The sequence below is a fragment of the Struthio camelus genome, chromosome 9, assembly GCF_040807025.1.
Source record: "Struthio camelus isolate bStrCam1 chromosome 9, bStrCam1.hap1, whole genome shotgun sequence".
Classification (NCBI taxonomy): Eukaryota; Metazoa; Chordata; class Aves; order Struthioniformes; family Struthionidae; genus Struthio; species Struthio camelus.
The window spans coordinates 28,765,692-28,780,122 of NC_090950.1; the positions used below are offsets into that span (position 1 = coordinate 28,765,692).

Below are 14,431 nucleotides of genomic sequence, written 5' to 3' on the forward strand. Positions count from 1 at the left end.
TGAATGCTCACATAGCCTCATATTTCGAGTGGAAAGAGAATAAAATACTGCATGCCTGACCTATCTGAGTAAGAGCCAAAAAGAAAAAACAAACCTCATACTGCAGCCTCCCTGGGGAAATCTTTGTTCATTTTAATACTTGTTCAGTCAGCTGTCCCTCTGAATGACAAGGTTTTATCTCTAATGTGAATGGCTTCGAAGGCTACTTGCATTATCCATTCTTCAGCAGCTGCTGCTGAAACCACAGGGTTGCAAACTTATAATTAAATCCAGCTGCCACTACTGTGAGTTCAGTAATATCGAAGTGAGCAGTAACGCCTAGTGGTTGCTGGCAAGATTCTGTCTCCGTTTCTAGACAATGTAATTAACTCTTTTGCCCCTTTTAGACGAAATAAACATCAGCACTGCAGAATGCTGTTAGCAACTGTAAAATAGTATTTATGTAGAAGAATTCTACTGCAGTCATTAGACCTGAGAAAACAAATTTCTCGATGGATGATGGCTAAGAATGACTATTTCCTCAGAAGCCTGGGAGGACACCCAAGATATAAGGCATAGGATGGAAGGAACTTCCTGAGGAAAGGAGGTATGACAGGACCAACATCAACAGATCTACTCTTGAAACAACCTCAAGCAAGGAAAACACAATATCCAGTTTTAAGAGAACACCAATAGCAGGCAAGGGCTGGCAGACACGATCACAGTGCTTTCTTTGATCCCAAGACCACTTCTTAAGGTCCATTGTTGAAGCCTTTTAAATCAGATACAGTTACAATCTTGACTGAAAAGCTACATATACACATGCACACTTCCAGAGACAAACCTTTTCTTACAGTCAAAAACCATTCATATCTACATGTTCAAGTCAATAACACTAATTAGCTATCTAAACTGGATATTCTCATAATCCTCTAAGTGTGGTTCAAGGACATGCCATTTTATTATTTTTATAAAGAAAAATTGTGATGAAAACATCTCCCAAAGATTTCAGGAGTACAAGCTCTTAGCATCAACATGCTAGAATAACGGTCTAAGTACAAAACAAAACAGTCAATTGAATCTTTTGTTTGTGAAGAATTGTCTCATTATTTGTACCTCTTTGGAAACTCTGCAAGTGCAATGATTGGCAAGGCAGCCCAAGCAGCCAAGAACGCCCAACCTCTGGCTTGGGGGGTGAGAAGGTCAAAGAAAGGGGAGAGCCATCTGTCAAGAGCAGAATGGGATGCATAGCAATCAGCTCAGAAATGCACTCTGGATTAATATAGAGCAAACCTCCCATGTTACATCAATAAAGATTAAAATCACTACTGGATACTCTTCCAAATCACAGTGAAAATCCTAAAGTTATCTAGATGTTTATTAATATTAGGGATTGCATACAGCTACATTAGAACTGCATGAACCAGCTGTGGGTTTGGCAGAAGTCTAGCCACAGTACCATGGGCTATTAAACTCACCTGCAGCACCTGACCTTATTGATTGTGATCCAGCTCAGATACTTCTGTAATGCACTGGGCAGGCTGGACATCTCTAATTAAATTTTGCTTGAGGTCAGACAGCAACCAGCAGGAGTCATGAAACAGGATCCAGGTGTTTCTAGAGACTTCAGGTCCGCTCACTCACCCTTTGCTAGGGAGAAGATAATAGCAAACATCTCTGCACAATGCTTATCTTTTCCACAGTTTGCTACCGCATTTCCTGAACCAATATCAAACAAATGCTAGCAGCTAGAAAGCAAATTTGCTGCCATTACTCTTTACTTCTCACAGCAAGCACAAAGTAAACAGCCTTTTGTATCAAAGACAATAAGAGTGAATTTGCTCTCAAGTGGTTATTCTTAGGTTCATTTACTTTTGACATATTTGTTTGCTGTTTCAGTACTCCCGTCTGTCTACCTGTCGCTCTGTACTAATGGCTGCAAAGCCCAGGCGCTCAAGAGCATTTCAGCAAAATGGGCCAATTATTATATCCTGTCATATCTAGATGGGAGCTAGTCATGATTTTTCAATCAGCATTTTAAAATGGAAATTGTAAAGTGACAAAGCTTTTACCCCTCCTAGCTTTTTACTGGCTGCTATAAAGGGCTTATCTGCAGACTGTTCGTATCTTACGAATATAGAAAGACGTTCCTGTAGACCATTCCTGAGGACTAGAAGCCTGGGAAGAAAAGAAACTGCAGGGAACAGGGTAAAAAAGGAGGAACAGAAAGATTGAAGGAGACCACGCTTTAATTCTTTGAATCCTTCTTAGGATCTTTCTTGCAAGTGGAATCAATCTCTGAATCCACTGTTACGCACCATCAGAACAGATGACATCATCTCATCTTAACCATAGCTTTTATTGGATAGATTACTTGGACCTTCAGTGGCATTGTGTGTACTACCGCACCTTTGTCCTTCGCAAATATATGGACAGAAGAACATCTTGCCAAATTTGACAATTTCTATCAAAATTAAACTTATAAATTAAAAACTCATCCTTCCTGGGTTTCTAACCAGCTCTAGCTCTGTGACATTTTGTCTTCAGGTCCAACATTACCCCAAATTAATTTGGGGCTATATACCTATACGCATATTACATTCAACCAAAATCTGTATTAAGTATCAAAACATCTATCATTTTGCACCTCAGTGCAGAGTATAGAAATAGGTTAGAGAAAGTTATATTATCATGAGACCAAAAGCTGAAAGCATTCAGTGACCAAAGACCGTGTTAATAGATCAACATGTACTGATTAACATTATATTATTAGAAACAGATTTAAAAATATATATATTTGAAATGACTACCTCTCTTAAAACAATGAAGAAAAAAATCAAACATGCAGTTATGCTATGCTATATTACAGCTTTGAACAATAATTCAGAAAATTAAATGCAAGCTGCACTTATTTGGTTCTCAAATTTTCAAGGCAATTAAACCACCAAATTGCTGGAAGTCTGACTATCCACTGAGACCAGAATCTGCTAAAAGGTTGAGTCAGAAGACCTTGCCATGGCTAAAATTTCATTAAAGTTGATAAACTCATTAAGCACCGCAATAAGCACGACACCAGTGGGGTGGGTTTTTTTTCCTACAAATAAGGCAGAATGAGATTGTTATTTATAGTTTGTGAATGGAATTGATCATTTTCCTGATGTCCTACACTATTTAGAAACAATCACTGTTCTGGTTAATATAAAAATTTTAAGCACCAAATGTCTGCTGGCATACTTTCTCTCATGCAAATACTTTTGATTAGCCAAATAAAATTGTCTAAAGCATTTGGTTATATAGAGCACTTCAAACTCAGCCCTTACCCAAATTTTCCCCCTCAAAGGGATTAAAATTTTGCAGTTAAAGAAGCCAAACAAAAATAAAGAGATCATCCACCGTTTTCAAACAAACTAAACTTTAGAAACAAAGAGGTACACTAAAGTACTTAAGTAAATGTACATATCTAGTACTACTCCCTGATTAGGAAAAAATACTCAAGTTAGACATCAAACTCATACGAAAGTCTAAAGCAAGAGCTTGCTTTGTGCCTGTATTTCTCTCGTGTTCCTCTAGAATTCACATGGAAATACCTGTTCAATATCTATTTCCCTTAGCTCCTGTTTCCTGGCATCCAATTACAACTTAAGCTAGTTTTTGCTTTTAGTACACTTTCAACAACAGGACTAAAATCACAAGTTTGTTACTACTGAAAGTCACATGCTACTAGGGCTCACTTGCAGCTGATTGCAATAAACTGGAGCCACCTTTGACTAAGCTGAATATCCCTGCCCCACTCCCTCTGTCAATTCCTTCCTTAGCAGGGTCTCTTCCAAACCATGCAAATATTGTCTGTCTTCTGAAGAATTATGCAAGCCATCTTTCTGAATGGATGCAAGATCTTATTCCCCCCTCCCCCAGTGAAAGGGCAGCACACTTCGTTTATACCTTCCTCTCTACTTCTCGCCAAGTAGAGTTGCTAAGACTCCTAAGAGTTGCTGTATTTGCCTCTGTGGTGATAGAAAGTCCTCTCTAGACTTCTATGCCATCAAACAACCTTTAGCACTGCCAGCCTTCTGTATTGGCTCTGAAAGGGCCAAAACTGAATTTATAGATCTTGAGAGACTTCATAGCCCTCACTTCAGGCAGAAACAGTGTTGTGACAGCAGCTTCTAAGGTCACCAAGAAGCAGACTGTGCGAGAAGCATAGAATGAACACTGGTGACAGCAGGACACCAATTTAGCCCTGACAACTCCAAGCTGACAGAGGCTGATGAGACACCAAGGATTACACTGTGACATACAAAGGCTGCGTGTAGTAAGAACTCACCTGATACCAGTGTGTTAACAGAGGATACCAAGGAAACTGAAGACATGCAGGCTGAGAGGACTAACAGCAATAGCAACAATATCTTCACATGAAGTAAGATACTGCTTTTTAGTTAAAAAGAGATCAAATTTGAAAAGGTCATCCTTATTTTAGGCTGAGAAGATTTCTAGCTCTTGTTTTTGTAGGTGTTGCATGCCCCCTAGAACACTATGAGTTGAGTATGCAACTCGCTATCCTTCAAGTCACACGCAGTTTTAACTAGGGCAACATTTTCCACCCAACTAAGTAAGATGGAAACCCAAAACTGATTTCAGGTCTCTTCTGATTTTACAGAAGTCAAAGGGAAATTTTCAGACTTATGCTGGGCAGTTTAATACACAAACAAAAAATTATTTGAAGCAGCCCTCAAAATAGCTTTAAAGCAGCTAAGATCTTCAGCAATGTTGGAAAGATAATAGCAAAATGAAATAACATATGGAATTCAAATCATTTCATCTGAGTCAATAACTTCTGCATTTGTCATATGACTAATTTAAAGTCATTTAAGACTTAAAACTTCTAGGAATTTTATTGAATTAAAATAATTTGCTTTCCACAGAACCATCTGAGATGTCAACAGCAATGGTTTCCATAGCACTCCACCAGCCATTAGTGACTAGCCACCAGCACCACCCCTCATGTAAAGTAAGCACAGCAAAGCGCCATCTTGTGAAGCTGCCTCATGCTGTCTCTCTCTCCAGGGTGGTTCATGTCTGATGAATAGGAAGTGCCAGGGTCCGTGCTTAACTTCTGATGAGATGGAACATGTCAGCACACGTTGTTAGCCATGTTTGCTTTTAAAAAGCACACAAATTTTCAAGTTTCACTACTCGGAAGCGTTTTGGATACTCCAGCACAACAGCACTGCTATTACTTTGACAAGTGCTAAAAAGATGCTCATTACTCCAGTTATCATGGCTTTTTTTTTTTGAACTAAAAAATATCCTTTCTGTATGGAGCAAATATGAGCCAAGCTAGGAGTCAATTAAGCTCAGAACATCCACCACATGGCAGACAGCTACCTCCAATCCCAAACACATAATCCAGAAAACACATAACTAACTATAGTCACTCAGTGTTAGAATCTGTTTATGCGTTAGCATTTACCCACTGAACAAGAGCAACCTCTTACAGAAAACCTGGCATTCCTGAGTTTCCATGTATCCAGCTGTGGTGCCAAGTTTGAATATTTCTACCACTATGCTTAAAATAGCTACCCAAAAAACATAAAAGCTGAGTTGTTTGTATGAAAAGAAAGTAAAGGGGTGAATATTTTTTTTTTTTTTAAGATCAGCACTGAAATCATCTCTAACCAGATTGAGCCACCTTATCCCCATTTACATTGTTCCCTATAGTTTGCACCAAACCTGTAAACACTGTTAGTCTACAGTAGCATTTCAGTTCACAGCAGCAAAACACTGCTGAGATGAGTCCTTGATTGTGCCCATATACCAGGTGTTAGTTCAGATCAAAGCAGCTTTGCTGAACACAAGCAAGATTGTTTGGATGAATCCAAACCAGAAGATCCACTCCAGACATGCACTTAACACACTCCCTAGGCACCTAATGCACTCTAGTCCCTAATGCAGGCACAAGGAGTGCACAACTTCGCAGTGCTTCAGCATATACCAAGGCAACAGAATCCTCTCCAGCTGTTTGTCAAGAGTTCATACAACACTGATGCTCTTTCAGCACTGCATAAAGGAGCGAAGACACCTGGACCTTCATATTTGCTGTTAAACAGCAGTTCAAGTCACAAAAGAACAGAAGAGTACAGCAGCCAGAGGAAAAGGTACAGGGCAGAGGAATCATTTTTCCAGGAGCTGAAAAGGAGCAGAGAAACAACAGAACTTGCAGAAGAAACCTTGCAATCATCCTCTCCTCGTGGGGCAAGAGGATGGGTACCTTTCCATCTTGAAAGGCCTCAATACAGCATCTCTGCCTTGCTTGCCATTATCATATCTCAGTCTCCTAAGCTGCAGCAACCACTGACATTTTTACCACTCTTTCCTCATACCTGCCCTTTCTATCTCCTTGCAGAGTACAGGGCAGGCAAATACCTCCTATCCCCACCCCTTGCTCCCTCTTTCCTGAAGGCAGCGCTCCTACCTGTCAGCTCTATTTCCCTAGCTCCAGTTTCAGGTTTCCTGATGTCTGGTTAGACAACAAATCCATTCTCAGGATAAAACAAACAAGCCCCCATGCCTCACACACCTTGAGTCAGGGAAGAAAATGTTTGTGGGACAGCTTCAAACCACATGCTCAGCAGGCATCTAAGGGACCATACTAGGTACAGTCTGAAATAAAACATCTAAAACTCATATAATGTAGATGCAAGATCCTAAGCACTTGCTACTTCCACCTACTCATCTGCTCCTATCGCACCACAGACGTATTGCGGACATAGCCTTGGTGACTGATATACTGTTAGCTCATCCCGAGAGCTCCCCCTCCATGTAGGGAGAGCTTTTTCGGACCTACCTAGAGACAGACTACTGTGCTTCCTTCCGTACCTTCTATGGGCAGCAGAAAAGGAGACAGAAGCAAAACGTCAAGAACAGGGAACTGTACAACTGCTTAGAGATCTTCTGATCACTCAAGCACTTTTTTTAGACACAAAGTACCACTGAGTACCCAGTCTCCATATTGTTATGGCGCATTTACTGTGTGCAGAGTTGGGATTATTTTTCTGCTCCTGTGTACTCTGAAAAGTCAGCCTGAATAACAAGTGTCACTGAGGTACCCTAATCAGGATGTCATTAGCATCATGTAATTGAAATGAACAACTATTAATTACTGAACCCCTTCCACCAGCTTATTAGAATGAATTCAAAGGAAATATTAAGCAACAGATCATTCTATTAGGGACTAAGAATTCAGCCTAGCACCTTCTCAGAGGAGAATGCAAAAAGAAATACTAGTTTGGGGACAGTTTTTAAACATCTGTTTTCAGTGTGACTTTGCTGAAAAGTCCAGAGCAATCTAGCAACGTGCGTGACTGATTTCAGCAGGCAGTTCCACATGCTATCCTGGAAGGTTTTATCACCTGCAGGAGCAGAATTTTTGTCATAGAGGATGTGCCTTGAAGACAAGATAGGCAAACAGCTTGGCAGGGGGACAAGGAAGTTCCCTAGTTCCTTCCCTAGTAAGGTTTAGTAATTTGGAGGGGGAGATTATTTTAGGACAGAAGAAACTGACAGTCTTGCAGATTAGGAGGACTGAACTAGAGCAGGCTTAACATAGATTAGCTTTGTATCATTCCATTCCATGCTCCCTACAGGCTAATTCGGAATTGCTGTGTATTTTTTTTTCTCTTGTTGACACACTACCATGACATTTCCTCTTCGCTACAACTTTATGGAACTTCTAGCCAAAACATGAAAATAAAATATGAGAAAATATGAGAACCCCTAGCAATGACAAGAGCCTTGTGATCAACAGCACAGCATATGCACATGTGAAGAATTAACCTACCCTCAAATACACAAGCATTATCTAGTTCCACTAGGAAACAAAGATCCATGGAATATAAAGATCTCTCTTCTGGCAGCAGAGCCATGCTATTTTTAGGCTTGCCATTTGCTATTTTAAGGGACCTATAAAAAAATGAAAATTTCTAGCACCTTTTGTGGATATACTATATTGTAAGGCTTGTCCAGACCTTGAGTCTCAAGAATGAACAGAATATGAATTTCTGAGAGACAAGAATGGCACTAACAGGGCATTCATTGCAAGTTTTATCAAATAACTCTTTGCATTCACTGTAAGTTTTATCAAATAACTCTTTACAGGAAGAAGTATTTACTAGAGAAAAGGGAAGGAAAGTATATCTTTCACAGTTTGCTGGAGAGAGAAAAAGAGTATTTATGGCTGCAAGAAGTTCTAGAGTTCTTGCCATTTCAAACAAATATGCTTAAGAAAAAAATGTAGTTTTACAGTGTGAACTCCTGGATTCACCTGGACTAAGACTTGCTGACATTTTCATTTACTAAAATCTTTATAGTTCAATATCTTAATAGCACGTGACCAGAGTCACAGACGAGATTGACAGCTAGTCAATGAACTGATGAATATCTATCTCATAAGCATTTCATTTTAGCTACCCATACAGCAGGCATTTTGCTTTTACATACACATTCCAGTGCTGTTACCGCATGCTTAATTACTTCAGTCTCAGAGCACTTTACAAAGGAACAAACTATCATTATAAATATTTCATATACAAAGGAATTGAGGCATAGTAATAGTATTTGCCATAGGTTATTGAACTCATACCCAAGGTCAGTAGCAGGTAAAAGATAAAGCTCTTACCTCAAATAGCAGGGCAGAGCTGTACTCAGTAGTCTACACTGTCTCAAAATGTAAAAAATGCTTCCCAGTGTAAGAGCGTTTAAGATTTCGCCTGCATTACAACAAACCAGTGCAAAGTTTCAATATATTGACACTTGTAATATTCCAGTGTTTTACAGATTCCATCTCAAATCTGCATTCAGTTTTCTGCAAAGAATTAGGCCAAGATAACAAGTGCTGTTTCCTGAAAAATCTACCGTAGTCATTCCTTGCCCACTTTTTAACATCTGAACACACCTATATTCTCAGAGATGCTCTATTTTTAGTCTTCTTCTTTAATTATGGCAGCCTCTTGCAGAACCTCCATAATGCTGGGATTTTGTTCCAGTCAAAATTACAAAGCCTTTTCATTTCTCCTTCTTGCTTCCAGTTTAAGTATTAAAAGACTGGAAAGGTGGAGGCATTTTGCAAAACCAACACTAACTCGAGGCTCAACAACAAAATGCTCAAGAGCCCTTTTTTGCATTGGGCAATTTTATGTACAAAGGAATAAATGAAGTTACTTCTGTTTGTAGGATTTGGAGTGTTTTCATTAGCTGCATGTCCAAGTACGAGTTTCATACTGAATTAAACAAGCTAAATGAAATTAATTTACTTCTACGTCCAGCTCAGGTGGCTAGCAGGCCTTGAACAAGATTACTAGCACAACTACTGAATAACAATGAAACCAGCACTGCAGCAGACTGCATTCTTGGCACTGCGTTTTGCTGGGTTTTTTGTGATATAAGTCTTCCTTCTCTTCCACTGGACCCGGGAGAAATGGGAAACAACTTCCAAACAAGTTAAAAAATAGAAAGAAATGCAGCTTGCAAGTTTATACCGTAATTGATATGAGTCTATTATTACAAGACAAATTGCAACAGACAATGAAAGAGACAGCTCAATCTGTTACTGAATCCTTGTAATGGCTGTATGAAGAGCTTGGCCATTTCACTCATAAATCTTTCTCTTAAGTTTCATTGCTCTTTGTGAGGGTAAAATAGTAAAACTACAGAGTCAAGTATACAAGAGATACAGTTAATGCATTTCTAGTCAGAATTTCATGACTTGTTACAGGAATCATAACACATTCAGCATCTAATCAGAAATAGCCTCATGTTACAGGCTGCTAAAACAACATAGTAGTTCTTTAAAAAGTCATCTGATCATGTCAATTGTGAATAATCATCTCTGTTACAGATTGCTGTGATACACTGAGCTATCATAAGTCATTATCAACAATCTGTTACAAACTTTGTGGTACAGACTGATGCATATATAACAACTTGATTTTGCAGGAGGTTGAGCTGCTAATTAACTTAATAGCATATGTAAAAGCAACAACAAACAAGAAAATCCAGATTAGGAGTTTCTAGAAAAAATATTTCCATTTCTTAGAGCAACTAATTTTAACCCATTCTTCTTTTGTAATAATTTCTTGTCTTTCTTCTACAGATCATAGTTGAAAGCAGGGGAATCACTGGAGCTACTGCACATATGAACCTTCAGAACTAGCTGTCAACGCTAAGCAGCAGAAAGACAAGCAATGAGATTGGAGTGGGAAATAACGTGCAGGTATGTATGAACTACAGGCACGTGCAACAGTTTTGCTCAAATGAGAGTACTGCTATGAAATGCCAGTGGTTCCTCCTCTGTTAGGAGAGGGACAGAAGGCCACAACACCCAAATGACAGAGAGCAAGATTATGGCCAAGGATGCACCATTTTAGTGTGGCAGATGGGTAACTTTCTGCAAGGTTCCTTGCAGCCCCATACCCAGTTTAGATGCACCTGTGTCCCCCCTTCCCCCCCCCCCCCCCCCCGTCCTGTAAAGCCCATGAGAGGGCTACCTGAATACCCCTGCTAGAGACAGGGTCTGAGGATACAATCTAGTGGCACAAGGAACAAGGAATTATGTCTCTGTATCAAAGTCTGACCCTTTGACAGCTCCCCATATCATGATAGTCTCTTTCATTAAGACTTTCTAGCACATATGTTCCAAAACCATAGACAGTGATCTGCCTATGATGTATGATCTGGCTGATGTTTCAACATCAACCAGAAAAACAGAAGCTAAGTCTGCTAGCTCCACATTCCCTTTGCAACAAATATTACACAAACCTCACAAGCACCCGACCGGAGACTCCTGCAATGGTTAAGAGGACTTATGCTCTAAATTGCCTTGCTTTTCTTAGACAGTAGAATCCATAACCTTCCTTCTGAAAGAAGGTTTTTCCTTCAGAACGTGATTTATAAACTCACTCCTGCCAGACTGCGATAGGCACTACTGTATAACCCTGAAAATGGTGACTACTGAGATTCCATTCAAACCCTTCAGAATCGCTAGAAAGCGGACAAGCCACCGAGACAGAGTTCCACCCAGCTGCAAAGAGCAAAAACTGCAGGATACCTCACATTGTATTTCATGGGGACGTAACTGGAACCACTGTAAAAAACAGACTGCACAATCTTATTTCAGTCTTCAAATCTGACCGCCGCTCTCCATATGCTGCATCCACATAATCTGCCTGCTGGGAATGCCTTAGCGCTGTAGGTATTTTTCCAAGCAACCAGTGCTTTTGGGGCTGGAGTTCTGACTCAGATTTTTTTGACATGCAGACGACAGACTCAAGACTACTGAAAACAGTCTAGATTTTGCTAAGACTTGTGCTGTATATGGTAAAAACTTATTATATGGGCTCCTTAGAGATCCTGAGCAACCCTGCTTACCTTGAAGTAGCAATACTACTGTGAAGCCAGTAACAAAGTAATCTTCATTGGTATAACCTTGCATAAACCAATGCAACATAAACTTGTTGTTTCTATTTGTAGTATAGAAATGCACAATTGCAGCATCACCACTGTAAGTCTGCTTACTTGAATTAACATTGTCTGAAGGCAGACTTCAGCACAGTATAGTCTGATGACAGCAGAAGTTTAAATGAAATGCAAAGCATTTTTACAATGAAATGCTTGTTTTTACTTCACAAATGAAAAAAGTCATCTATGACCAGGCTCTCATGGAAACAACTCTATTGTCATGTTCGATGAATTTTTGCATTTCCCACTTAATGTTTAATTTGCCTGCTGCAACTCCAGCTGCTTTATTACCTTCCCCTAGAGAGAGACTGCTACTCATATGGACAGAACGTTGCAGTAGCGCAGTGAGCCCACACAAGACCCAAGACACCACATAAGCCTTGGTGGAGTTCAGAGATCAGGGTATGACACAGGTTATGGAACAAGAGTGGCACAAGCCATGTATCAAGCACAGAGCTTAACCTTTCAGCTCTTCAGTGGACTGTTGTAAGTAAAATTGTTACGCTCCTCCTCAGTATACTCTCCTTCTCATTTATACTTCATCATTTCACAAGATAGAAACCAGGTAAGGATGTGAACATGCAAGAATTAAAAAGTACTAAAATCTCACTGCTTTGAACAAAACACAGAATGCTTTAGTTGAAGAGGACATTGTCTAATAAAGAGAAATCCTTTGTCCCACTCACAGCCCACTCCAAAGGGCTGGTTTTTCTTTTGACTTGTGTCAGCTTACCTTTGCAAGGTTAAAAATAACGTTGAGAAATTTAGCGAGAACGCCAAGCTACTCGCAAGAATGTGCAAGTTCAGAAGCAAGCAGTAGAAAGGCATTCCATTTGACACCAACAGTAAGATTCAATGGCACTGTCCCTTACAGAAACTCAGCCTCTATTAACCAGCCTAATTTTTCATGTTGCTGTGTTAAAAATGAATACAAAAAAAGTAATAAGTGATGGGAAAAACAAGAGCATCACCACACAGTCAAAGTACAGCAGATGTATCTTCAATTTGAAGTCAATGATATTTATTTATTAGTAATTTAATAAATTGTTAAATACACATTTTACCTGAACACAATGTGAAAGTGGTTCCCAGCAGATGCATTTGAAACAATTTACGTTTGACTCACCATACTGGCAGCGAGGACCCTGAAATCCTGCAGGACACTGACACATCTGAGTCCCAGATTCTTCTGAGCATTTCCCTCCATTGAAGCAAGTGCCAACAGTGCACAGCACTAGTACAAACAAACAGAATGAAACAGGGTTTGGGGTGTTTGACTCTCCAGAACTGTCTCTTCATGTCATAGTTCCGCTGTAACAGGAACTTCCAAGTCAATCAAAAAAAAAAACCAAGCTTTTGATTTTATTAAACCAGCTGGACTGCAACAGAACTTATCAGGGCTATAACTATGATATTGATATGATACCTTAGTCCAAAATTAAACTTTAATGAAAATAATTTTATTACAGACTGGGATGATGTAATTTAACTTCAAGATGCTTCAGAGGCAGAAGAGCCACATTATTTGGACTAAAGATACTACCTGAATACAGAATGACAAAAAAATTTAATTAGTGGAGAATAATGCAGAGCTGTTTAGAAAACACTGGTTCATTAAAAGAGGTTATATATGTTCAAGGAAGATACAATAATTCTCATCCTCCAATGAGGAACATTATTTCCTTACAATAAGGTAAACGCCACATACCGGAGCAAAGTTTGCAATGACTGAATGCACCAAATATAAGAGAATGTTAACCACTTCGGCGCCTTAAATAATTGAAGGCAAGCCTGCACTGCTCTTTTGGGAAAAAAATAAGTTTATATTGCCATAGGTGTTCAAATATTCTAAACTCCTGTAAGCCAGATATTAAAATATAGATTACACACATATCTTACACTTCTTAAATAAAAGAGGTACACACTAGATAATAGATTCAGGCTGAAAGAAACAGGAGTACCTCTCAGGCTCGTTTCCTTTGCTGTTCATTAAATACAGAAAGATAATCATAAAAAGCAAGCTCTCAATACAGACCTCAAGCTGGTATGAAGATAAAAACCACATAGGAACAGATGCTAACTTTCACACAGAAAATACAATTACTGACAAAACAGTAGCAAAACTGAACAGTGAATAGATTGTTATCATGCACTTTCATGTCCTGTTAGCAGTGGACAAAGTGCTTCCTTATCACTTAAATTTAATTCCATTTTTTAGGAAAACATCCAATCATGATGAAAACCTCTTCCTATTAGTAATTTTTAATCAGATGAGTAACCTTAGGGCAGAAAAAAGACAATTACTGAAATATAACAGCAACAGTGAAAGAACCAAAACCAGTCAGACTCCACAATGAGTGGCAAGTCCAAGAGAAGAGTGCCTTACAGCACCCTTACTCTCCATAATTTGGATAACAGCACTAAATTAGGCTACCCGTAAGTTAGGCTGGCACAAAAATGCTGCAACAGCTATAATCAAAAACAGAATTTCTACTTTTTAGCTTAGAATTAGAGATACTCTGTACTTTTGCATCTAACAGCTTCTGTATTTTTAGAAGATTCTCTCTCCATAAACAGATTACCACTCTTTATAACTGGGAAATTCCAGTTATGAATAACAAGACATAAAATCCATATTTCTAAAAGTAAAATGCAGTTAGAAAGTAAGGCCTAAGGATATTGTATGTACCGTCCTTGTCCTATCACAGTTTTACAGTCAACTTACAGTGCAAACAGCCAGGTTCATTGCCTTGTTGGACCCATCCAGGGCAGCATTTATAGACAGTCTGATGCTCCATTCTGTATACCTGCTTGTAAACTGTGTAATACCCAGACCTTTGAAGAGAGATCGTTGAAGAGAACAATCACAACTTCCATTCAGCTTATTCACATCTCATCAGTAACAAAGATTACTCCTACATCATGTTTACAACATTTTGTT

The 14,431-nt window shown here is 39.2% G+C and overlaps 1 protein-coding gene across 8 annotated transcripts in view; it reads right to left on the reverse strand.

Annotated features, from left to right (window-relative positions):
* Positions 1-14,431, reverse strand: part of LOC104140056 (multiple epidermal growth factor-like domains protein 6) — a 214,318-nt gene that overhangs the window by 184,961 nt on the left and 14,926 nt on the right. For all 8 annotated transcript variants that reach the window (XR_011142750.1, XR_011142751.1, XM_068953773.1 and 5 more), the window contains exons 3-4: positions 14,216-14,325; positions 12,617-12,724 (exon numbers count right to left, since the gene is read on the reverse strand). Coding sequence is in view for 6 of the 8 variants with exons in the window: in XM_068953773.1 (XP_068809874.1) it covers positions 12,617-12,724; positions 14,216-14,325 (218 nt within the window). In the remaining 2 variants the exon portion in view is untranslated. The remainder of the gene's footprint in view (positions 1-12,616; positions 12,725-14,215; positions 14,326-14,431) is intronic.